Below are 24,159 nucleotides of genomic sequence, written 5' to 3' on the forward strand. Positions count from 1 at the left end.
TCAGTCTGGGGGAATGAGCACAGGTAGAGAGAGGAATGAGGGGGGAGGGGCAACATTTCAAGAACATCAGCACCGCAGACATGAGTCCTGCTAAATATGCAGCTTCTCTGTTTTGAAGGCTGCAGGATTTCCATGAGTTAATGAAGGAACGTGGGGCTGCATGGCATGACAGAGCATTGTCCATTAAAACCCTCTGTCTTCATTTAGATGCTGTGAGAAGACCAGATGTTGAAAAGCTTCAGGGTTAAATGTACAGTATAAAACGGCATGTGTGTCTGCGTGTGTGAGAGCGAAAAAAAGAGAGTTACAGAGTCGAGAAAGAGATGGAGACCAACTACATGCACAGTATGTACGTCAGCTTCTTTGCGTGTGCATCGGCAAATGTGAGTCAGATTAAGTGTGCTCGCTTGGCTGTGGATGTCTATATATGTGAGAGGGTGTGATCCCATGAGAGTGTTACATGGACATCTGAGGGGAACACACGTGTGCCTCCTGAACTGTAAACACATGTACTTATGCACACGGAAGATCTGCGTGCTGAAACATTGATGGAAACCTTCCACCGTGACGCAACACATCATCAGTGACACTTAAAGTGGGATGAATATTTCAATGACCTGGTGGAGGGAGTGGGGGCATTAGGAGTCAAGCTGTGGTCCAACCACAGAACTATTCTGGGAATTTCATTGCAAAACAGTTAGCATGGAGAGCTCCCATTTCTCTCATCAGCATCTAGACACTTCTCCCCCATTAAAAATGAATTCATGTCAAGGCAGTTTAAAGGCCTCAAGTTGGTTTGGTAACCTTGCAAAGACATTACACCGAATCACCACATCAGAATGCACCAACTGAGATAAAACATGACCTGAGATGGAAAATATAGGTCAACCCCATTTTATACAAAAAAAGATTTTGCTGCAGTTTAAATAAAATAACCCATAAGAATCTTTTTACAAAAAATAAAGTATTAGAACATTTTGAAGAGAGAAAAAATATCTACACATATGTCGGATCTAGTGAGGACAACGCCTGCTGGGTTGGCTGAGCAAAGATTTGGGGGTTTCACTGCTGCTGCATTATCTTGCTCCCTGTGTGGAATCGGAACTCGGGGGTGTGAATGAGCTGAGACTCACGGCTGGTTGGAGAGCTGGTGACAAACACTCCGGATTTGCCCCTCAAAACCTGACGGACACTCACTCAAACTGCTCAAATTCCTCAGCAGGGTTTATCCTCGAAAGTAACAAGGGAGCCTCTACAATTTCAGGAGAGACCGGGAAGTGGCCAAACAATGGACACAGAGAGCGCGTTTTATCGCTGAATGTAAACGGGACTGATGTTTTGTAAAGACTGCTGCTGCACGGAGCTGGCCGTGGAGCCACAAAGCGAAGAGAAGGACAGCAGAAGTCAAAGAGACGGCGCTCCACAAAGGAGGGCAAAGCAGGACGCGTGTGAGCAGAGAAGCAGTGCCCTAGATCTGTACAACATCTGAGTTACTCTGTCATTCAGGCTGCTTTCACGCTGTCTCTGGCAGCAGCTCCTCAACCCGCACCTGGAAAAACAAAGAGAATGCGTTCAGTGGCAGCACATCTCCATGCGTAAATGGAGACGCATCGGTGCGTATTCGCTGTACTTTTTCATTATGCGTACAATAAATGATGTTTGTTTTGTCACTAACTCATGCCCTGTCCCATGACCACACTGGTATAGATGCATTATAGACTTCCTCATACTTCATATCTGCCATGAGTGATGGCGATGCCTGCAGAATCTGACAGCACCGGTGCGCAGAGCAGCACTCGTGAAAAAAGCCTCAGCGCACCGGATCGCAATGGTTATGTGAAAACATGTGTCATCCCACTGTGCCGTGACCGAGATTACGAGTCGTGGGTGAGGCTAATGTTCACAAAAATATGGAGTTCCCAGAGACTCTGGAGTGCGGTGTGTGCGGGGTCGCTTTCGGTTTTTCTCGCTCTGTTGGTCAAATGTGCAGACTGGAAAGCTGAAGCCAGCAGCAGCGCTGACAACAGACTCTCGCATTCATCGTCTCCCCTTCACTTCGTTTCGTGCTGCACAGCGGAGCTGTTGCAAACTTGCTGGAGTGTGGTTTCGCCATTGTTCACCCTCGTATGTGCCTTCTTTTGGGTCGGTGTCTACTTGATCCGCTGCGGGGTTCTAATCCAGACCGCCCTCTCCCTCCTAACCCTGTGCCACCTGGGCGAAGCAGCGGCGTGGTCCCTCCTGGACGGGACAGATGAGCAGCTGTTTTCATTCACGACAGCAGCCGTGGTCGTGCTCATCTGCGTGGCCACCGGCGCACTCATGGTAGCGCGGCTGAACCAGGGCATATCTGTGATCGTTTTCATCAGCGTAGTCAGGACTATCTCACTCTTCTCGCTGCACAAAGTACGGGCCACTTGGAGACCGTACGTAGCGTACCTGGTTGGAGTGCTGGGCATCCTGCTGGCGAGGTATGCTGACAAGCTCCTTCCCAACCAAGGGAGACACAAGGAGGGCTGCACCCCCGTGACTGGAGCCAGGGAAGAGATCCCTGTATTTAAAAGGCGCAGGAGGTCCAGTTCTGTGATAGCCTCAGACATGGCACACAGTCAGTCCAACAGTAAGTCACATCGCCGGACCTCTCTGCCATGCATCCAGAGGGACCAGGTAAGAAGTTTGTGTCCCATTCAACTTTTCTATTTCTGGCTTGTTTTCTTCTTCCAATAACGAGTTATGTGTTTGAGGCAAAGGGAAGAAAGAAGGGAGCAGTGAAATGGCAACACAATGAGGACTGTTGGCCTTTTATGACTCTGATTAGAATTTTCAGTATTATTGACTATTATTATGGTTGTTCAGCAATAAATATAATATTGAAGGTTACAGAGTAAAAAACAAAAACAAAAACATGTATGTCATGTGTAGTGTAACACAACAACAACAACAACAACAATAATAATAATACATCATTATAATTCTATTGGTAATATTTATTGTTATTATTATTATTATTATTATTATTATGTTTTTACATGCTATGGTCCTGTTTTACATCACAGTGTGGATATTACAGTTTGCTTGTGCTTTGATCTTTGATCAATTATTTTTGCTCTGATCATCTTTGGACTGATATCTTGTCATTTTCTGCAGCCATCGACTGGCAAACATGGAATTATAACAAATTTAATTTGAAATTTAATTAAAAATGATATATTATCTTTTACTAAAATGATCAATTCAACCACATTTTCCACATTTTCCTCTGAAATGTTGCACTGGTTTTAATGAATGTAGACATACACAGAATAGGTGCAGGTGTAGCCCTCTTCTGTCATTTGAACATAAAGTACCAAATTTGGTTGAAAATTTTGTTGCTAAAGAGATGCTATCTTTGAAACAGCTTTCAAGTGCTGATGAAAAAGGGAAGCTGAGGTTACAATGTCAGTGATTCATCTCATGCCTAATTATTTATGTCAAACATTTTCCCTGGATAATCTCTGAGCCACTGCCACGAAAATGACAAATGCCTTTTTATCTTTCTGTCCTGGACTTTAATGCCACTTGCTCATCATCACTTATTGCGGCTTCCTGTCCATAAACTCCAGGAATGTAGCAGCTCTGGCTTTTAAAAAACTGATACACATGCGTACCTGTGTTAAAAGGAGACTTCATTCAAGGCGAGTCATATCAACTCCTCTGCCCTCCTTATGGAAAATCAATGAGCATGCTGAGCATGTGAACGGGAAACAGACTTTTGGAGTGATCAAAGCTCTCGTTGTGACCTGTGAGTGCGGTTAGGTTGGGAGATGAGAGGCTGCACTGTCGGCCCGGCCACTTGAAAGATGCCCTCAGCTCTCAGGGCTAGTTAGCGTTGTAGTGTGCTTGTTTGTTTTTCTTTGCGGTCGCACACACACACACACACACACACACACACACACACACACACACTGCACATACACAAATCAGATATGAAAAGACTCTTAGATATTTTACAGTTCACACACAAGTTTGATGTCTCAGCAGAATCTTATTCAAATATCAATCATTATTAATTTGATATGCAGTAGTTGGTTTGCTGCAGTAACAGAGTGAGGCTGCATCTTTGTTTTTGAATGAGTGATGAGCTGGAAAATGGCTGGCTATATAGTTTACATTGAATAGTTACTGTATGGCTATAAACAAGCATGTGCGCAGATGGCAGATTATTTTACACTCTGCTGCATTTTAAAGAGCAATGCTGCAAATGATGGTAAGAGAATATTTAATATTTATTTACATACACAAAGAAAACATTACATTTAGTATACATTGTTATTTGTATCTTTTTTTTGTGTTGTTATTAAATAATGAAGTTATACCTTCCATCTATAATCTCATGCTCTGTGCATCAAAAACAATAATATTTTTTTCACTCAATACAGCAGCGTTTTCATTATGGTAAGAGTGAACATAGGCCTCAGACAACCAGGCTGTAATAAATTCACTTTTTCCTTCTTGTGTAAAAAAACAAAAGAGGATGGATACCATTACGTTTGGATTCAGACTCCATTACTTTAAGGGACTTAAGATGGAGTTACTTAGAGAACAATAAAAACAGCCCCAAAAATCAAGACATTAGTCATAAACAGCTCTCATTGATGCAACTACGGCAATTAACGCGTTTTTGTGTGCTTTAGATTTTTCTTTCTTGCAGCAATGTCCCAATAAAAGCTGAGCAGGATGGAACTACCAGACAAACAAAGCAGACAGTCATGCAAAGATGCAAACATTTACAACATCTCTGACTCTCCCCTGCTCTGTCGCCTCGGCCAGGCTGGAGCCCTCTGCTGAGAGATGATCTCTATTACATGGTTTTGTTGTGGGCCATAAAGACAGCAGCCTGTCTTGATGGTGTGTGAGAGTTAAGTTAAGACTATAATAGATTTTCTGCAACGAAACCTGAACGTTCTACCGTTCACTCTCATCTCTGCTAAGCAGTTGACCAGTCATGGCCTGCCTGTAATTGAGACACACATGGTGTGCATATGCTGTCTTAACCGTGTCTTGTCTGTGTGGTCTTTAATGTGTAAACAAGCCCATGCTGACCCACACTAGTCATCACCTCGCTCACACGGGGCTCTGGCCTCCCTAAGGGGGGTCAGACACACGTTAAGGGGCCACAATGCAACCACCACATGGTGATGGGAACAGCGGAGATGCCAGACAGCATAAAGTGTCTCACTGACTCTCTGCTGGAGGAATAAATATAGGCAGCAACGTGGCCATCATTTTCCAGGTACCACTTCTCAGTTAGATGACCAAAAGAGGGTGAATGGATGTTTTAACAGTTGTGCCCTTTTGCTGTGTTCAATAGAGTTATGATGTTTTAAAGGAGCAGTAAGAGTGCCCTGACAAGGAGTAGACGTGACGATGTTTGCATTAGCGCTGTGCGTCTGAAGTGTTTGAAGAATAGTGCGAGGTCGGATGGAGGATTACAGCTTGTACTTAACTTTGTTTTTCTCAGGAAGCTTCTACCAGCGACCTTAGTGTCTTATATAAAGGCCCTTCAGATTGGTAGTCACTGTGTGAAAACAGTTTATTCAGAAAATAAATAGAGCAAAGAGGAATCCCTCTGTCTCTTCTTCCTCGCAAGCCTTAAAGCTGCCGCGTTGCCCTCCGCCGTTCTGCCAAAGCCATGCTCCGAGGCTATGCTTCAATCTGCACAACTGTAGATTTAATAAACAGCCATTTTCCCTCCTTTTTATTACAAATTGGCTGCCAGCATCTATCAGCTCACTAAGTATGTGCATTTCGCAACGCTGGGGTCATCCTTCCCATCATGAGCGCAATAAAAGAAAGTCATTATCAGCTGATCTGATAGCGGTTAGCGGGGACCTCTGCGGGATAGTTCTTCTTCTTAGGTTAATACAAGATGACAGGCCAGTCTTCTGTATTTCAGCTGGGGATATTGAACTGGAGGAAGAGGTGTGGACTTGTGGTGTGGATCGCTTTTCACAGCGTGCAAGGAAATTTGAGTCCAAGGCTCTCCTGCTGCATACATCAGCGCTGTCATAGAACTCTCTCTCCTTCTCGAGCAGAGGAAAGTAGTCTGCCATGTTGCCAGCACACGCTGAATGTTTTGGACTAAAGCTACCTGAGCTGCTAAGTTTGAGCAGAGCTGATTAGCCAGGAAGGAGGAGTGGACGTTAGCGAGACGCTTCTGCTTTTTAGATGATTCTCTTCGCGAGGCGTTGGAAGCCACTCCCTTTTCTGCCAGTAACTCCACCCCTCTCCACGGCGCTCTGCTCTGTCCTCTCCCTGACACCAACACAAATATTATCCCAACCAGAGGAGGAAATTCTTTCTTAACTTGGATGATAAAGATATTCTTGAAATCTATGGTAATGACTTCCTGTGGAATGGGATCCAAACATAATTACTGTTGCTGTTGTAAATGTTTCCTGTTACTCTATTTTTGCTGCACCGTCCATAATTGAATTGTGTTTTGGATGGAGGAGGTTGTTGATAGCCTGTAGGGCAGTGATTTACCACTGGGCCACTGCGCAGTCTCATCCCAAACAGCTTGTTTGTATTCTAAACACATAGCCTCGTGGGATATTATGTTTTTTTGTTTTTTTTGACTGGACCGGCCTCTGGGTTAGAAATGGTCTCATTGAAAGCCTCCCCCTGCATTTGGAAAGGAAGCTGATATCAACATGGGGTTGTGTGTCTTGTGATTGGGCGATCCACTTCACACTTTCAATCCCCATTCAATCCCAGTGTATTAGCTGCGCTGTGCGTGTGTGAGGAGGCAAGGGGTGGAGGAATTGGGGTAGGAATGAAAGTAGGTCATTCGAGGTTTTGTTTAGTAACCAGGCAAAACAGCAGGCTTACTCTTACCCCCTGAATGGTGGAAGAGTCTTGCGTTTTGACTGATGCACTGTAGCAACTTTAAGCGTGCTTCTGCTCCAGATTTGTATGTGTTACCTCTGCCATGTTGGCTGCCGAGCGTGAAGCCACATTACACTGAGTTTTGGTCTGTGGCGGCATAAACAATAGCTTCTTGGCTACATTTGTTTGTCTCATCAAGCAGACGGACAGAGTGCTGCGATGGCTAGCTCCCAGCTGTTGGAAGGATAATTTGGGTTTATTCCAACCTGGGTTTTATTTTCATAGTTTTGGCAATCATTTCATGATAACATTGTACTCACTCAAGTAAGTTAAGATTTGGTAACACAGCGACATCACTACAACAAAGTGTGATGGGGCAAGAAATGAGCAAACAACGACAGAGGTTGTAAACAAACCAACAGTTTAGCCAGATTATCTAAACCACTTTATTTGGGGTTAAAACCAAAAGTGAGCGCACCTGAAATGCTGGTAATAACTCCTCATTGAAAAGGATAACTACACCCAGGTACGCAAGGTCAAAGTTGAACTGAGAAGTTGTCTGTAAACGGTGATGAACGGTTTGCAATTAGCCATTGGGCGTTTGTTTAAAGGAATAATTAGACATTTTTGGAAATACAGTTATTAACTTCCTTGCAGAGAGTTAGATGATAAGTTTGATACCTCTCATGGCTGTATGGTCAACATGAAGCTACAGCCAGTGGTTGATTAGCTTAGCTTAGCAAAAGGACTGGGAACAAGGGGAATAGCTAGCCTGACTCTGTTCTGAATTTAACTTTGCCACAATATGACAACAAATGACACCTGGCTTGCTGTTTCTTCCTGCTCCCACTCTTTATGCTAAGCTAATCAGGTGCTGGCTGTAGCCTCATATCAGTATGAGAAATTGTTCTTGGAACTCTGTGTAAGTGCGTTGAGAGCAAGGAAAAACCTGGAAAAAAAGAGTCAAATTCCTAGTATGTGTACACATGCTGGCCAATAAAGCTGATTCTGACTCTGAGAATGGTATCAATCTTCCCATCTAACTCCCTGCAAGACGGTGAATAAGAGTATTATCTCAAAATGTAGAACCATTCCTTTAAAAACTGTGTGATCATCTGACCGCCCGCGTATTGCCCCATCCGAACTCTTTTAGTGATGTAGCCATGGTCCTAGATCTCAGCAATTAACTGGGTGAGAACAATGTTATTATTACCGATTGCAACGAAAAAACTAAGAAAATAAGAAACAAGCTGTAATAAAGTGGAATTATCCTTTAAACTCTACATTACATGGCTCCCCCAGCTGTGTCCAATTCTTTCATTGCCTTCATTTACAGCAACAAGAGTAGCTCATATGCTGAGTCTTGCCCCGTGTCTCTGATCACCTAAGCCAACCAAACCAGAGGTCTAGGACTAAGCTCAGTACCCCTCTTCCCTCTCTTCCTTACCCCTGGCACGACCACGATCTGGCTCCCTACTGATTACCATGGAAATTATGGAAGGACGTCTGTGTGAGCATGTGTGTGCATGTAAGCGAGTGTGTGTGTGTGTGTGTGTGTGTGTATGTGTGCCAGCAGCTTGATGGCTGCCAGCTGCTGCAGGCTGAGAGGTTGAATCCGCTCTGAGAAACACGGAGGGCCTCAAACCACAGACACAACCCAACGCAGCTGGAACTGCTAGACAGACACAGGCCTCCAGTCCTGACACACAGCACACATATTAACACCTCAGGATCCTAATAACTGCCTCACGTTTGAATAGAATAGCAGAATCTGAATTATGGATTTTTTTATTTGTGTTGAAGGGTATATTACACATTGTACTTTCTTCTTCTGCTGTCTGTTCTAGACTAAAGCAATTATGTCACTCAAGTTTTCTGTGTTACCATAAGAGACCGACTCTTTCAGTGATGGAGGTGAACAGAATGTTCCTGGCACAAATGTGTGTATGCGTACAGTACGTGGGTGTGTGTGTGTGCTTGTGCATGAGTGTGTTTTTTGTGTGTGTGAGGCAAAGATACAGAGAGAGAGAGAGAGAGAGGAGAGTGCATGTAAGTGTGTATGTAAAGAACTGGATGCACTCGCATGTGTTAGATGTATGAGTTCCGGTACGTTACCATGACAATATTTTTGTTGATAATTTACTTTGAGAAAAATGCACTTCTTAAATGTTAGATGTTGTCAGAGCACAAGAAGCCACATAAGTGGATGTTTTCTTAAACGGCGTACATAAATAAACAAGACTAGGTGTGAACCTGTGGCATTTGAAGCTGCAAATAAAACTTTTTTTAAATAATCATAATATTCAGCACTCTGATAGCTGATGGCTGACCCACGTGCAGACATAGACAATAGTCAACTTTAGAAAACACTGAAAACTGACTGAAAACGTATTGGCAGAATAAGACAGAAACTACACATCTCAACAAACAAGCAATGCAGACAGGGAATGCAGGAAATCACTCAAAAAGTTGCATCTTAAGAGGCAGAATATTCCATCAGACATATTGCTCTCTTATTCCAGCTTCAAATAATGGTGTTTGTGCTTGTGGGTACTTTTTCAAAGCTGGGCGCCAGGGTCCCTCCTCCGGCTGCTGTCCGGCTAACATCACCAACTTCACCGCCAGTAACAAGCAGCTCCGGAGGAAGTACTGTAGCCTGTCACAGGTGGACTCCCCCTGTTCTGACTCTCTGTCTCGAAGCCTGCCTCGGCTTTCTCATTTTCTTGGTACCTCTTGATGAGGTTGTTTGATGATGAAACTAGTTCACCAAAGCAAACTGAATAATTGTATACTTAAATAAGTACAATCTTGAACTTGCCCAGCTGATTCCAGTGCATAGAAGATTGCCATGACAGTATGTAGGGGAGCTATTGGACCTAGAGAATAGGAGAAACAGCCTCCTAATAAAGAGAATCAGAAAGGATTTTGTTTGTAAAACATCTGGTAATTTCTTGATGACGCTATAGCCATCTCGCTCCACCCTTTTGCCACCTATCAGAAGCCATGCAAGAGGTTTGCTAAAATAAAATTGGTAAAATTATGATAAAAATGAGGAAATGATCTGATCAAAGCCCTCAATCTCAACTTTCAGCACTCGACAGTTTTTGATACTCTATGGACATATTTTGGTCCATACCAAAAAATGATTGAGGTTCGATTCCCAGCTCTATAAATGATAGAGGCACTTGTGAGTGTAATGCTGAAGCAATGTTTTCACTCTTTAAAGGACGGGCAGGTTAATAGGTACCAGTACGTATCCGGTACGATAGCACATCACTTTGGGGAACTGAACGTGTTGGGCTTTCATCTCGATTTATCCTCCTGAAGGGCCTTTTCAATCACACGAGGAGCCCACCTTTAAGACAGTGATCCCTTACATGAGGGGACATTCCTGTGCTTGCCCCGGCGCTAAATGAACTGGAATGTGCAGGTTGAGCAGACCCTGAAGGACAGGCCTGTGGGCCCATTCACCCAGCCCTCCCCTCCCCTCCCTGCACACCCTGACCTGAGCCAACACCACCATCCTGGGCTGTCACCAGGTGTGCAGCTGGCCTCTGCCGAATGAATAGACACTCTCACATCGCCCCGGGAAGTGTGTGCTCAAGTGTGTATGTGTGCATGTTTGTGAGCAGGAGGCAGCAGCAGAGAGAGGAGGGAGAGCAGTCCTAGATGTAAATAGCCGCAGTCACCAGAATGTGTGAAAAACAAATGGAAGAAACAACTGCTAATTTCCCCTCTCAGAGTGCGCACGTGCACATTTGGGACAGCGGTGTCCTAAAAATTGATCTCATGGCCTTTGATTGGTGTTTGGGTTCAGAGAGGAAGTGCAGCTAATCCCTCAGGTCCAGTCTGGCCATTGTGTCTCCACTAGAAACAGACCAGGCCACAGTCGCTGTTGCTGCTGCCATGATTCATTCAACAAGCAGGAACATTTTGAACCTTTCTGACTGGGCCTGTCCAATAAATCCAAACATGGTCAGCTATTAATTGATTATATATAACTGGAGCATTACAAGGAACGCTGTTCTCACTGACGGATTATTGTATTCAGTAACCCGCTGCCTGGCTACATCTGGACAGGCTATTGCATATATATTTTATTTTATTTATTCAGATTGTTCATGCAGCGTGCTTACGTTTTCCTCTCAACATTACAACCTCTCCATTTCACCACAGGACTGTTGCAAATTATTTCCAAAATACCAGTGGAACAAGAAGTATTCAGATAATTTGCTTAAAAATAAAAGTAACATTATAGCAACATAAAAATACTCCATTATAAGTAAAAGTCATGCATTCAAAAGTAAAGTAAGTACTAAAGTACAGACGTTTTATCAACAAATCAAAAACAACAGCATTTATTATGCCTGTCAGAGTTACATAGTATATACAGTATATTATATGAAAGGATTATTATAACTGATTTAAAAACATTTAAGAAGCTTGTTAATGTTATATCTTGTCACGGTCAAACTAATTCCACAACTTATTATATAATGTAAGACAGGTTAATCTGTCACAATGCATTATATATGAAAAAATTATCTCATGTTTGGTATAAAATCATAACTAATAGCTATCAGTTAAATGTAGTAGAGTAAAAAGTTTCAGTATTTCCCTCTGTCAGCAGGCTGCACGTCTGTCTAGCTCGATGGCGTGGTGCGAGGAAATGTGTTATTGTAACCTCTGCCTGGTGAGCCCTCCCCGTCCGTCCAGGCCGCCATGGGCCTGTCTGTCCCTGCAGCCAACAAGGCTTCTGCTGTTCCCTGCTCAATGCTATGTTTTACTCTCTAAATATGTTAGAGAGAAAAAATATCTGTCTGTACATCTGTCTGTCAGTCGGGTTATTTCACCCCTTGCAGGGGCAAGAGTCTTAGGGGTTTGGGTTAAGGGCTGTTTTCGCAGAGTCACTTTCAATTAGCCAGATATTAAAAGCGCAATGTATAGCTGTAGTGCTGCGCTGAATTTGCATGATTATATACAGCGTCTGTATGATTTAGATTTTTATGGACTCACCGTATACGAACAAATACCAATGTAGGTGATGTTGGTATATAACAGTGTGGAGCCATTTTTGTACCACGTTGGTCACACTTCTGAATCCACTATGCAAACAGAAACCTCTAATGGTCGGCTCAAGGAAATTAGTTATTTTTATTAATTAAAAATAGCAATAAATGGAGAAATAAGTAAAAAAAAGAAAAAGCAGCTGTTTTTTGAAAGTGTCTTTGCTTTTTTTCTCTGTGATGCTAGTGTTTCCTGTTTATCTGTATTTGTTCGCACCATACCTTGTAGAAAGAGGTGTGTGTGGAAGTTTGTGCATCATCACTTATTAATGTGGGACACTAGAAAAAGTTTGAAAAACTTTTTTCTCTTCAATGTGCAAAGCGCAATAAATATTTCATTAAGTTTTTAAAGTGAATGTCGTCTCAAGTTAACGTTCACTTGTTCGCTACATGGTGAGGACAAGACATCCAGAGGGTTCAACGACACACTGTGTCATTCACTTTGAAAGTGTGAGGCTCTGCTCAGTTGTTTGAGAATTGGTGAGACGAAGGCAGGAGCTATGGCTTGTCCTCACTCCGTTTTACCAAATCCCTGCTCGGGCCCTCTGCTTTTTGTCCGTGAGGAGTATGATCAAGTGGTGACCCCCTCCAGTATGTCTTTTCTATACACTGTATAGAGACACACACACACACACACACAGTCCAGCAGACTGGCGAGGCAAGGTCTCATTGATTTGTTGCTGCTTGCTCTGCATTGCCTGGAGACACGAAACAGTGTCAGGGCTGACGTGTTCTTGTGTAGGTGACATCCGTTTATACTCGGCCACAATTGATGGCTACGAACAGTGGGTTCTTCTGTGCATACGTGTGTGCGTGTGTGTGTGCGTGTGTAGGGTCAGACAAAGTCCTGTGTAGTGGAGATAGTGGGCTGTTGGTTCCAAGCACCCCTTCCTGCCCAAGATAGCCAAGCTCACCAGCTAATTGCTTCATGGAGCACAAGCCAGCCCTGATCCACGGACGCTGGTTCAGGTCACGTCTTTGCCTGGAAAACAAGAAGTAAGAGCAGACATGCCATGACAACATGTGAGCCTTGATGATAAGACGTGCAGCATTGTTTCAGAGAACTTCAAATGAATCCCCATCCGCAGCCCTTCGTCCACCCAGATAACACATAGCTACAGTACATGCTCTGCGTAAAAAGAGGGTGAAAATTGAAAATGGGGCTCACAACAATGTGATTGAGGTCAGAATAAGCATACTGAGCCTTTATCTTAATGGTTATGCGCCTCGGGCTGCCTCAGGTTTCTCTCTCCATAATGTTTTCCATTAGCTGCTGTTCCATTCATACTCTTGCTGATCCCTACGTTGTCTCCTCCGGGACTGGACAGCTTAAATTAAATCTCTATACCTACTGTAGCAGACAACTAACCTCTTCTTTCCGTTTTTTTAGTTTTCTCTCCTCTCCATTGACAGTGGAAAGAGTTTAGTGTCAGGTCTTCAGGCTCGAGGCTCTGAGACCACATTGCAGTTTCGGTCTTTTATGGAGCAGTGCTGCCAACATTGCACCTTTCTTTTACCTCTCTCTTATTGGTCTCATTTTTAATGTGAGAATGTTTGTTAACATTTTTTTATAATGTTTTTTCCTCCGTGAAGCGTTCACCTCGTGTCTCGCTGTCATGGTCAGTCCCCACTTCATTGTTAAGATTTAAGAATTGTGAGAGGTTTGGCAGGTGATTCATCAAGGCTTTGGAGAGAGCGTTTCCATTATAAGGACGAGGAATGGCATGTGGTGGTTTTGGCAAAGCTCCACAAACTGGAGAGGCAGAAGGACTTTTGACGTCATCGGGAAACGTGACCCACTTCTCAAGAGGCGAGGAGCCTTGGGCTGGTTGAGCAGATGTTGCACAGATGAGCCTGCATGCACGCACACACACACACACACACACACACACACACAGAAACACACATATGTGCACCTACCCTGTACACACACTTTCTACTCTGCCTGTATTTTCCATTAAAATACCCACACAAAAAAGAATAAATGGCACAGGAACCATAGCCGGGTCTCAATTGGGTTTGTGGTGGTGCACAGACGTGAACTGACGTGGTCGTCAGCTTGTGCGCTTTCAAAAGAGGTACAGCATGATAAAAGAGAGGGTGCTAGTGGGTCATTCAGGTCCTGTTAGGAAGGAACCTGACGCAGCTTCTACAGTATGCCTTTCAGTTACATTGCTCCTGTTAGGTAAGGTGGATGTAGGGAAGACGAGGTGATGTTGGACCCAAGAGAACCACTAGCTCAGTTCTTCACTGGCGCCATCAGCTAGGGGCAGTCTCCTCCTCCTCCTTTCTGCCTTCACTCTGGCGCTTTCAGACATTACATAAAGCCTTTCTTTCTGGTCTGTCAGTTAGTTAGACGTGTTACAGTTCAATAGGCTCTCTTTATCTCACTGCTACTTGCACCTTTTATTGAAACTGTAAAGGTACCTGTTGTCTATATAAATATAAATATCGCTTTTCTATTATCTTAATCTTAAAGTGGCCATAATCAATATTTTTTACTAACGAAGGATCAAGTGTACGTAAAAGGTGTCGTTTGTAATTATGAAGCCATAGAGAAATTATCACCCGACTCTGCAGTTCCCACCGGTTCCCCTCTACAGAGCATTTTGGCATCTTTCACCTCATTGTTTTAGTTTTACGGCCTGTTATTTTTTTAACTGTTTTCAGCTAAAAAGCCACCGAAGACTCTTAGCTGTATGTTACCTGTGCAGCACCAAACGGCTGATGGACAAAGTTAGTGACACGCTGGTGAACACAGAAGTTGATGGAGACTAGAATGAGAGTAGAGAATGAGAATCAACATAAATGGTGACAATATTTCAGTGTTTACAGCTTGTTTCTGCTGCCCCAAGTGGCCAAAAACTGCTTTATTCCTCTGCTTTCCTATCGGGTTTTTTAGTCAGTTCGCTGGTTTTTCATGTGCCACCATGTGAATCTGAACTCAGTCCCCTGTGGGAGATGATAATGTACCATCTAATCTGATTTCACCCCCTGAAAGTGATACATGCATCACGATTTGTGGTGTAACCGATTCTCTACATTATTTCTGGGGGGAAAAACTCACATTTCACAAATTTCTGTTTTCTGATTAAATCAAATCATGGATACAGTATCTTTGTGTCTTTGTTGGTAGACAGTAGAGGGCCGGGCAGTCCAGCCTGCATTGTGAGAGTTCATGTGATTTGTATGTGAATGTCACAGGTGTGACTTATTCTCTATGTAAACAACTATTTTCAGGGCATTTTCCCTAGAATCTTTCTTTGCGATCATTTGGACCACTTTTGAAAGATATGTTTGTATCTATGAAATATGTTGCATCTAAGTTCTCTGTTGGTAATAAAGTCAGAGCATTCCTCCATTTCAAAGAATTGCATTGCTGCACTACCTGCAGCTAAATCACAGCTGGCAGTCACTTTACAATTTCTGACAAAAACCTGCAGAATATCTCAAATCTATAGAAAAGGGAAACATCAATGCCTACGGATCTCAATCGTAAGTTTGGCTGTGTGTTATTTATATGTTGATAATCCAGTTTGGCAGTCGTGTCCTCTTCATTTGCTATCTTTTCCCCAGGGACGCTTCAGAGGCTATGTTGTCTCAGGCAGATGTTGGGTCGGGCCTTTTTTCTGCGCATTCAGAATTCAGACAAAGTCCAGAAAACAAAATGGTGGCTCCTCCAGTGAGAGGCTGCTCGCACTGTCCATGATGAGCTCATTATTTCTGAAATGTCAGTGGTAATGAAGATTGGTCACCTTCAAGAAGCAACTCAATTTACTGTGACTGAGGTCTTCAGTCTCTCGTCACGCCCAGCTCCTCACGGTTGTATACGCTGTTGCTGAGGGACAGCGGGCTGAGAGCAGACCCGACAACATTATATGCTTATAAAGATAATTCCTGCTTCATTTCACATGTGCCGATATTACTGCTTGATGGCAGGAATGCACTTGGATGTCGAAGGAAGTACAAACAGACAACATTCATGAACACACGCTTGCACTGCACAGCGCACACACACACCTGCGTGAAGCGGGCTGGAGCCTGTGATGTTGCCACAGATGCAATAAGCACTCATTCATTTCCACGTTGGCAGAATGTTAAGACTGATTCAGGGGCCGGTAGATGAAAAGGTCAGTGGGCTTGTTTTGAGTGAGTGTAAGATTTCCATCATCACGCCGCACGCTCTACCAGGCCCAGTCCAAACTACACAAACAGTGTCTCTGAAGTCCTTGACAGCCTCGATTCTGCCATTAAGTCAATAATCTGCCCTCACTCTCCTTCTCCTCCTCCCCTCACGACTGACCTGCTGTTAGTGTACGTACTTCCCTTTTTACTTACCCTCAACAACGCTTGTCCAAACAGCAGCATAACTTTCCCCCTTATGTGTTTCCCTTTCTCCCACCGTGCCATTTTCCACAATTCTTCCACTTTTTCTCCCTTCCCCACCTCTCACCCAGCACCTTTCATTGTTTCCAGACAGTGGTGAAACATATTGAGGGAAATGTGTGGAAGGTTCGAGTCTATTTGCACGGATAAAGGCAGGGACACACATACATACACACACACACACACACACACACAGGAGGAATTGTTCCAGGAAAGTGGCATCTGTGCAGCCCATTAGACAGGGATTCAGTGGACCTGTGCGGGCCTTTTACATATGGTAGTCAGCTGCTGGAAAGGAACTGGAACCAGGGGTCACATTTGAGAGAAAACATTAGGGGAGATGATGCATGCTGTACACACACACACAACACACACACACACACACACACTCTTCAAAGTCCTGTAGTGCCCTTCACCGCTACCCTGGTAGCATTGCTCTGGCCAAGTCGTTCATATGCGCAGGGCCTGGCTGCAGGTTGGAGCAGACAGCTACCCTGTGGGCTGCAAATAGACCCTCTCTCACACACATTTGGAGCCTCAACAAATTCTAACACCCATCTCCTGCTAGGTCACTCCTTGAATCGTAAGCCCTGAGAAGTCTGACATTTGTTCTAAGGAAGTCTGAGGATCACGAATAAAGGGTGTGGGAGAGAGTGAACTCTGAGAGGCCTCTCATCAATAGCAACACAGTTATTAATGCAGGAAAAGTCTGCTGAAATGGCTCTCTGGAGTGCAGGTCTACCTACTTGACATAGTGAGAGAAGAAGAGCGAGTGAGGAATAAAGGAGAGGAGTGGGAGAGTGAGGGAATGTTTTGCAAAGGTTTTTGGGAAGTAAAGTAAGGAGGAGGCCTTCTCTTCAGACCCTGCAGCTGTGATTCATTAGTATATTTGTGTTGCTAGGTCTGAGTTGACTGGACCATGTATGGACCCAGTCCAGGCCAAGCCAGGATACTTCCTACTGGGCCAATGGTTCTGTCTCTATATCTTTGAACTTTTCTCACTGTTTTTATACCACTGTGTATAGAGGCATTCCTATTAAATGTGTAATGGATAAAACATGATTGTATTGTATCATATTTATAGAATTTTTTGGTTTTAATTTTTCCAAAACGTAATCAGTATTACTTTTGAGTAAGAAAAACACAGCAAAAAATCATGATGAAAACCATTTATAGCATAAAGATTCTGTAGTTGGGCTGCCTTTTGCTTTTTTAAATTATCTCTGAAACTTTGAGGGATTCTGGCTGATTTACTGCGTAATGTTGTCTCCCAATCTTTTCTTTACCATCTTCTGAGCCCCTTGCAACAAGACAAACATGTTTTTTCTAAACTACAGTGAACAATGTCTGTAAAAGCAGGAAACGTAAGAGTTGTTTCATGCATGGGCACAAAATCTATGAAAATATGTTTCATCCAATCACGTCCTTTTAAACAATAATATTAACAATTCCTTACAGACAATTCAGGGCAGGAGGTAGAGTAGGTTGTCCATGAATCACTGGGTTTTTTGGTTCAATTTCTGGCTCCTCTTGTGTCATGGTCAGGAAGTCATTTCTCTTGAATAGTAGTTGATAATGATCTTGGTTAACCCATAGCAGGCCATGTGCAATAATATTAGGTAAAGCAGCATTTTTTATGCATTAATTTAAAGGAGAAAATCTGATTAATATCACATTGAATAATTTTAAAAGTGTGTCCGGAAACATATATTCAAACAAAAAAGGCACTGATTAAAGATTATAGACACAACATTTGACATAACTTCACATGTAGTTTGCAAAGTTAGGTTGGTAGTAGTAGTTTGAGTACCTTAAATCATTTTACCGCTGTGAAATTGGAGTAGATTGCCAATTTAATTTAATGTATATGTATAACATGATTACATGCAATGTGATTATACTTTTCAGAAGTTAGTCAGTAACAAATTAAATTTGGAAAGTAACTCAATCACCTTGTTTCTGATCATGTTTGGAGAGTCTCCCATGTTTTAAAAAGTTTGTTATAGTCAGTTAATGTTATTAGAGCAAAGTTTTAAAGAAAACTGTTCCTTCTGGGTGGTATGTAGTCGGTCACGGTGATATTATGAGAGGCATGGCCCTCTGGGAAGATCCTGCTCACGTTGTTTGAGTGTGTGTTGTGTCAGAGCACCTGGGCAGAGCCTCAGGCAGCGGATGTGGCTGCGCATGCTGCATGAATACGAGACTCATTAAGTTCACTGGCCTGCCAGGTGGACTGCAGCTTGTTCAAGCACATGCACACGCGCACATGGCTCACACACGCTCGCGCTGTGATGCATGAATGTATACAAGTGTGCTTGCTTGTAGGTGCACAACTAAGACACGTTCACACACTTTGCAGGAACAGACAGAGGGAGGGAGAGCTATTGGGCTTGTAAGCCTCTAATCAGATCAACTCAGATATGGTATCATTGTAACCAAATTAGTGATGATGCAGAGTGTAGTATATCAGGTTTTGGCCAGAGCTCAGTCACATTTGTGGCAGAGAAGTGTTCCAAATGCAATAACGGGAACTTGCGTCATGCACATTAAGGACAGTTGAAAATACAGATACTGCAGATGAAGATAGACTGACGCTGGATGAAGCTCACACATGTAACATCATGTACGAACAGACAGAGACAGATACTTCTGACTGGAGCTGCTGAAGTCACTCAGCTGCAGTTATAGTGTGTCTTTTGATCAGCGCTGAGCTGTCTCACTCGCAGCAGACGCTTTGTCAAGAAAAAAAACGATGACGATTGCCGTTACAGAGAGAGGCATCAGTTTGCAATATTTGATGTGTACGCTTATGAAATGAAACTCAAAGTTGGAATAGTATTGATGTCTTGGCAAGACATTTGCTCATAGTTATCACTCATTATTTCTATTTTATAGACTAAACTGGGCATATTTCTGTGTTTATTATGAATACTGTGATGAATGAAAATGTGTACCAATACAATGCAAAACACATATGTATAACCTTTTTATTTTTTACTTACTTAGAGGGAATGTGGTGAACAATTAACAGCTTATTTGCAATTTCTCATTTTTACTTAAAAGAAAGCAAGAAGCTTTCTTGTACTGTCAACTAGACATCATGGCCTTTTTGCAGTAGTGTGTGGAGACTTAAAATCTGTGAAGTTTAGTTTATTCCTATTTGCGGCTTTAAAAAAAATTGGGTATCTTTTGGTAAAAATATAAAACGGCAAACAATGAGCCTTGAGCCCTTTTCAGACATGCATCTTGTTATGTAAATGTGATGGCAGTGCCGGAGTCACTTTTACATATTTTACACGAGGGCCACAGCAGTGAGGTGGTTGAGGTTAAATACGCATGTTGTTCGTCTTATTAAGAGCACTGTAATACATTGGTATTTTCCAAAGTGAAAAAAATAATAAAATCACAAAACAATGTGAATGAGACAATTTTAAGTTGTTGAGGACCATATCAAATAGTTTTTTATTACTCTTTCAGTAACAGTCCTGTCATGTCTGAATAAACCCACTGTGGAACATTTACATATGAGATACCTACTTTACGTCTGAATGACAGAAGGCCATTACTGTAACAAAGAGATTAAGTTATATTGGATATTCACGTAGCTGTTTATCAAGCTATTGTCCGTGTGCAGCTGTTTTACTTAATTTTGTGCACTGTGTATCAGAAAACATTATTGTTCTTGTCTTGTTTGAGGAGAAAACACGCTGTTAATATGATCACAGCTGAAACTACTGGAGACAGTCTCTGCTTTCTGAGTTCTGGTGACTCTCACCGTCTGTCTGCACTCACCTAATGGTCTTTTGTGGTGGGAATGGGAATTACGGCCCCAGTAATGGAGTCTGGATCATACTCAGCATACTCTTCTCTGATGGGCCCGTGGTTCTTAATTACCAGAGTGACTGTTTATCCACACTGTTTGCCTGGATCCTTATCAGCCCTAACAGTGTTTTAACTCCCAGTGGAGAATGTGTGGGAGATGGCGAGAGGAAGTGTGCATGCCTGTGTGTGTGTGTGTGTGTGTGTGTGTGTGTGTGTGTGTGTGTGTGTGTGTGTGTTGTGACACACAGTAGTGTACATGTCCGCGTGCATGTTTGATGTACTTTGTCAGACATGGGTCAGAGTGTGTGGAATGCAGAACACGCAGATTCTGCCGGTGATATCCTGGTTGTGGTTGGGCTGATGAGGTAGTGTTAGTCACTGAGGCGACACTCGTGCTGAGGCTTTAGCACTGAGCGATGAGTGTTCAGGTTATTGTCTCATTCCTCAGCACCAACGTTATCAAGCTAACGTTGAATTAGCACATTTTGCATGCCAAATCAGGAGCCCTTGTAAAATCGTGACGACTTTCCTGAGTCTGGATTGTAAAAATGTTCAGGCAGTGTATCATCAGTCGGCTTTTTTATTTAAGGTGGAGCTGCTAGAATGAGTTGGTAGTTTGTGTGTGTATACAAGTGTGTTCCCATATGCTTTTGCTTGTGTGTCTACTGTATGTGTGTGTGTGTGTGTGTGTGTGTGTGTGTGTGCGCGCGCATGCATATGCAAGCATGTGTGTAACATGAGCTCTGGCCATCTCCCTGTGTGTGAGTAATGGTCCCTGTTTTATTGGCCCGCTCCTCAACAGACTCTATGAGTAATCACATAATGCCTGCTCTGACGTCAGAGCTGTTTCCATGGTAACACAGTGCTCCCCACTCTGGGGAGGTGCGTTCATTTTTTTTTCCTTTCCCCCACATCTCGTCCTGTGTGCGCTCAAAGCTCCGGCTCCGGATGGAGACATTACTCCTCAAGCTAAAATCACCTCCCCCTAATCTATAGTTTCACAACGTGCTCGTATGATTAGAGCCCCGCACTTTTCTCTCTTTTACCTTCCACTTTTTTCATTTCATCCCCATCTCTCTGTGTCTCACTCTGAGCCTCTCCCTCTCCTTCTTCACTGTCCCTATTTTAGTCATCCTCTGTCTCTTCTTGCCTCCCAGCTCTGTCTCTTTCATGATTAGCCCCCATTTTATTCTCTGTCCTCTCCCTTCCCCTTTCCTTTCTTCTCCTCTCCAAACTCTGTAATGCCCGACAAACCACCTCTCCTATTTCCACGCCAGATGTATCGTATTCATTTTTCTCCCTGCCTTTCATGCACTGCTGAATTCCACTGAACGGCCGACCCCTCTCTTTTCTACAGGCTCTTCCTCTTCACAGTTTTGCCTTTTCCTTTCTCTTTTCTCGCTCTGGTGAGAGGACAGGCTCGGATGCAAAGGAAACATACTCCCTTGTGTATCTGTGCCTACATAAGATTAATACAGCACCAGCCATCTCCAGGGTGCCAGAGGACAATAAAGCAAGTTCAGGTTTAGTTTATTACTGAATTGAAAAAGGAGTATCATGATTTGTATGCTTGCTGGAGTGCATATATACTCTATTAATTCATTTGTAATGAGTTTCACATTAAGTCAGATACATTTGGGTGTACCACTCCAATAACCAGTTTATATGCATAATTCAAAGTACCGCAAAAGCTTTTTAAGCACGATAGCCAAAATCTATCAGAGTTCCGTAGAGTCTGACTTTTTCCAAGCTTGAAACCATCAAAATGTCAATAATCAGGCCAGCCTCAATCTCTAGCTAACAGCGGCCGGTCGTCTGGCTCGCCAAACACTCACACAGTGAAGCCGTTAATGGCTCTGTGTTATGTCTGTTGTCATTGCTCAGAGAGGCTGGGGCTGAAAGCATTACGCTGCCCATTTCCAACCCATTTCCTTCCCCTATTGAAAGTGGTGTTTCGCTGCTGAGGAAAGGGGTATTGCTGTGTCCCAAACCAGTAGTGATCTCCTGATGCCTCTCTGTCATGTGGATGCTCGGCTTCTTCACTCATCCAGTCAGGAGTGTGATTGGTGGCTAACAATGTAGACTGACTGGTTGTCTGGGTGATGTGTTTGGGTCGGGAGCAGGACCACTGTAATAGACTCTCTGTCTCTTGCTAATCAACAGGGCTCGCCTGGCACAGGCGTCCGTCTTCATTTTCCAATCAATTAGACCCCAGTGGAAAACAGGCCGTCTGACACAGGTGCGTGTGTGCGTGTGTGTGTGTGTGTGAAGTTACTCTGTGGCTGTGTGGCTGTGTGTGAGAGAAGAAAAAGAGACAGACAGAGGAAACACGAGGGGTTGTTCATGAGTGTGTGTGAGATTCTGTGCGGTTTGCCAGAAAGGCAGCCGTACCAGATGAGGGCCATAAAAAAAGTGCCGCCTTACAGCACAGCCTCGAGTCACGGCTGGGTTTCTGGCTGACTTGGCCGTGACTTGTTTCTGAGGCCCAGGGACAGACAGAGCCATACCCATTAGTGCGTTGTTGCATGTGACTGGAGTTTTGACCCGAGAACCTGGAAGCACTATTGAACCATAACCCAATGAGCCACAGTTGATGGCGTTATTGCCCGGGGCGAGGCCCATTCTGCCAACACAGGTCCCCTGGTTGCCCAGTGTTTAACGTGGCACTGCCAGCTCAGCAAAGGGAATCGAATTCAGTCAAGGACGAGGACAAGGTGAGTGTTAGAGGCAGGCAGGGTGAATTTACACACTACAAAAAGAATCATTTTCAAAGAAATAGTTAGACATTTTGGGAAATACAGGTATCCGTTTCCTTGCTAAAAGTTAGATCAAAAGATCGGTACCATTGTTATATTTGTCTGTTAGATATGAAGCTACAGCCAGGAGGCGTTATCTTAGCTTAGCATAGCTTAACATAAAGACTGGAAATAACAGCAAGCCTGGCTATGTTGGTCTACCAGCATCTCGTAAGATCACTAATTAACAAGTTATATCCCATTTGTTTTATCCATACAAAAACCCCTTTTTAAATGCTAAGCTAAGCTAGCGTCTTCTGGCTGTAGCTTCATATTTGACAGACAGAGTGATATTGATCTTCTAATTTAACTCTTGGCAAGAAAGCAAAAAAAGTACTGAAAATGCTGAACTATTCCTTTAAGTGGACCCCTCTCATCAGTAATGCTGTCGTGTTGCAGCCCATCAGTGTTAATCTACCAGTTGGTATCACAGTGTATAAATGAAATGTGACACATGGAAAATGCACTGTTCTACTAAAACAATCTCCCTTCGACCTGACAGGCATCATTTAGCCGTTGGTTTCCAACTTCTGACAGCTCATTATTGTTGCTGAGATTAGTTCTGTAATGTTGTAATAACTGACGGTGAATGTGGATGTGGATGCAGGTTGGATGAGATCTGCCTGCAGTTTCTTCCTCCCTTCTTGCCTTCAGGGTTTTACAGTGTGACAGTGGCAGTGACGGCCAGATCTGTGAGCTCTCTGTTCACCCCCCCCCCCCCCAACCCCTCCTCTTTATCCTTGCTGGTTGTCTGCACCAGATCCATGTGGTTCAGGCTGGTGCAGCTGTATTAATCAGGTTATATGGGGAGAACTAATTTGTTTTTGCGTCTGTTTTCCATTAGAATAATGGAATAATGTGCACATGCAGATAATAAACATGCAGATTCTTCAGATGGAAAAAAATGACAATGTTTTCACAGTTTTTAACTCCAGGGTTGTCATTTTGTATTTAAAAATCAGAAACTGTTTATTGCCAAGTAACATACATTACCACGGCAAATTCCTTGTAATGTATGTTACTTGGCAATAAACAGTTTCTGATTCTGATTCTGATTCTGATTCTGAAAAGTGTTGCGCAGTGAAGCCCTGCAGTTGAAGCTGTTTATGGCTCAGTTTTATGATACCTCCCTTCTAGTCTACCTCCCTAATTAATTGAACTACTTCTCATTATACTGGATTATCCTTTCCAATTGGGCATTTTCCGAGCCAGGATTGTGAAAACAA

At 43.3% G+C, this 24,159-nt stretch overlaps 1 protein-coding gene across 1 annotated transcript in view; it reads left to right on the forward strand.

Moving 5' to 3' along the window:
- The first annotated feature begins 1,749 nt into the window (after window positions 1–1,749).
- Window positions 1,750–24,159, forward strand: part of LOC139286548 (cGMP-inhibited 3',5'-cyclic phosphodiesterase 3A-like) — a 64,433-nt gene continuing 42,023 nt past the window's right edge. Inside the window, exon 1 of the mRNA XM_070907379.1 lies at window positions 1,750–2,664. Within this exon, the coding sequence (XP_070763480.1) occupies window positions 1,750–2,664 (915 nt within the window). The remainder of the gene's footprint in view (window positions 2,665–24,159) is intronic.

Source organism: Enoplosus armatus, chromosome 6, assembly GCF_043641665.1.
Source record: "Enoplosus armatus isolate fEnoArm2 chromosome 6, fEnoArm2.hap1, whole genome shotgun sequence".
Taxonomy (NCBI): Eukaryota; Metazoa; Chordata; class Actinopteri; order Centrarchiformes; family Enoplosidae; genus Enoplosus; species Enoplosus armatus.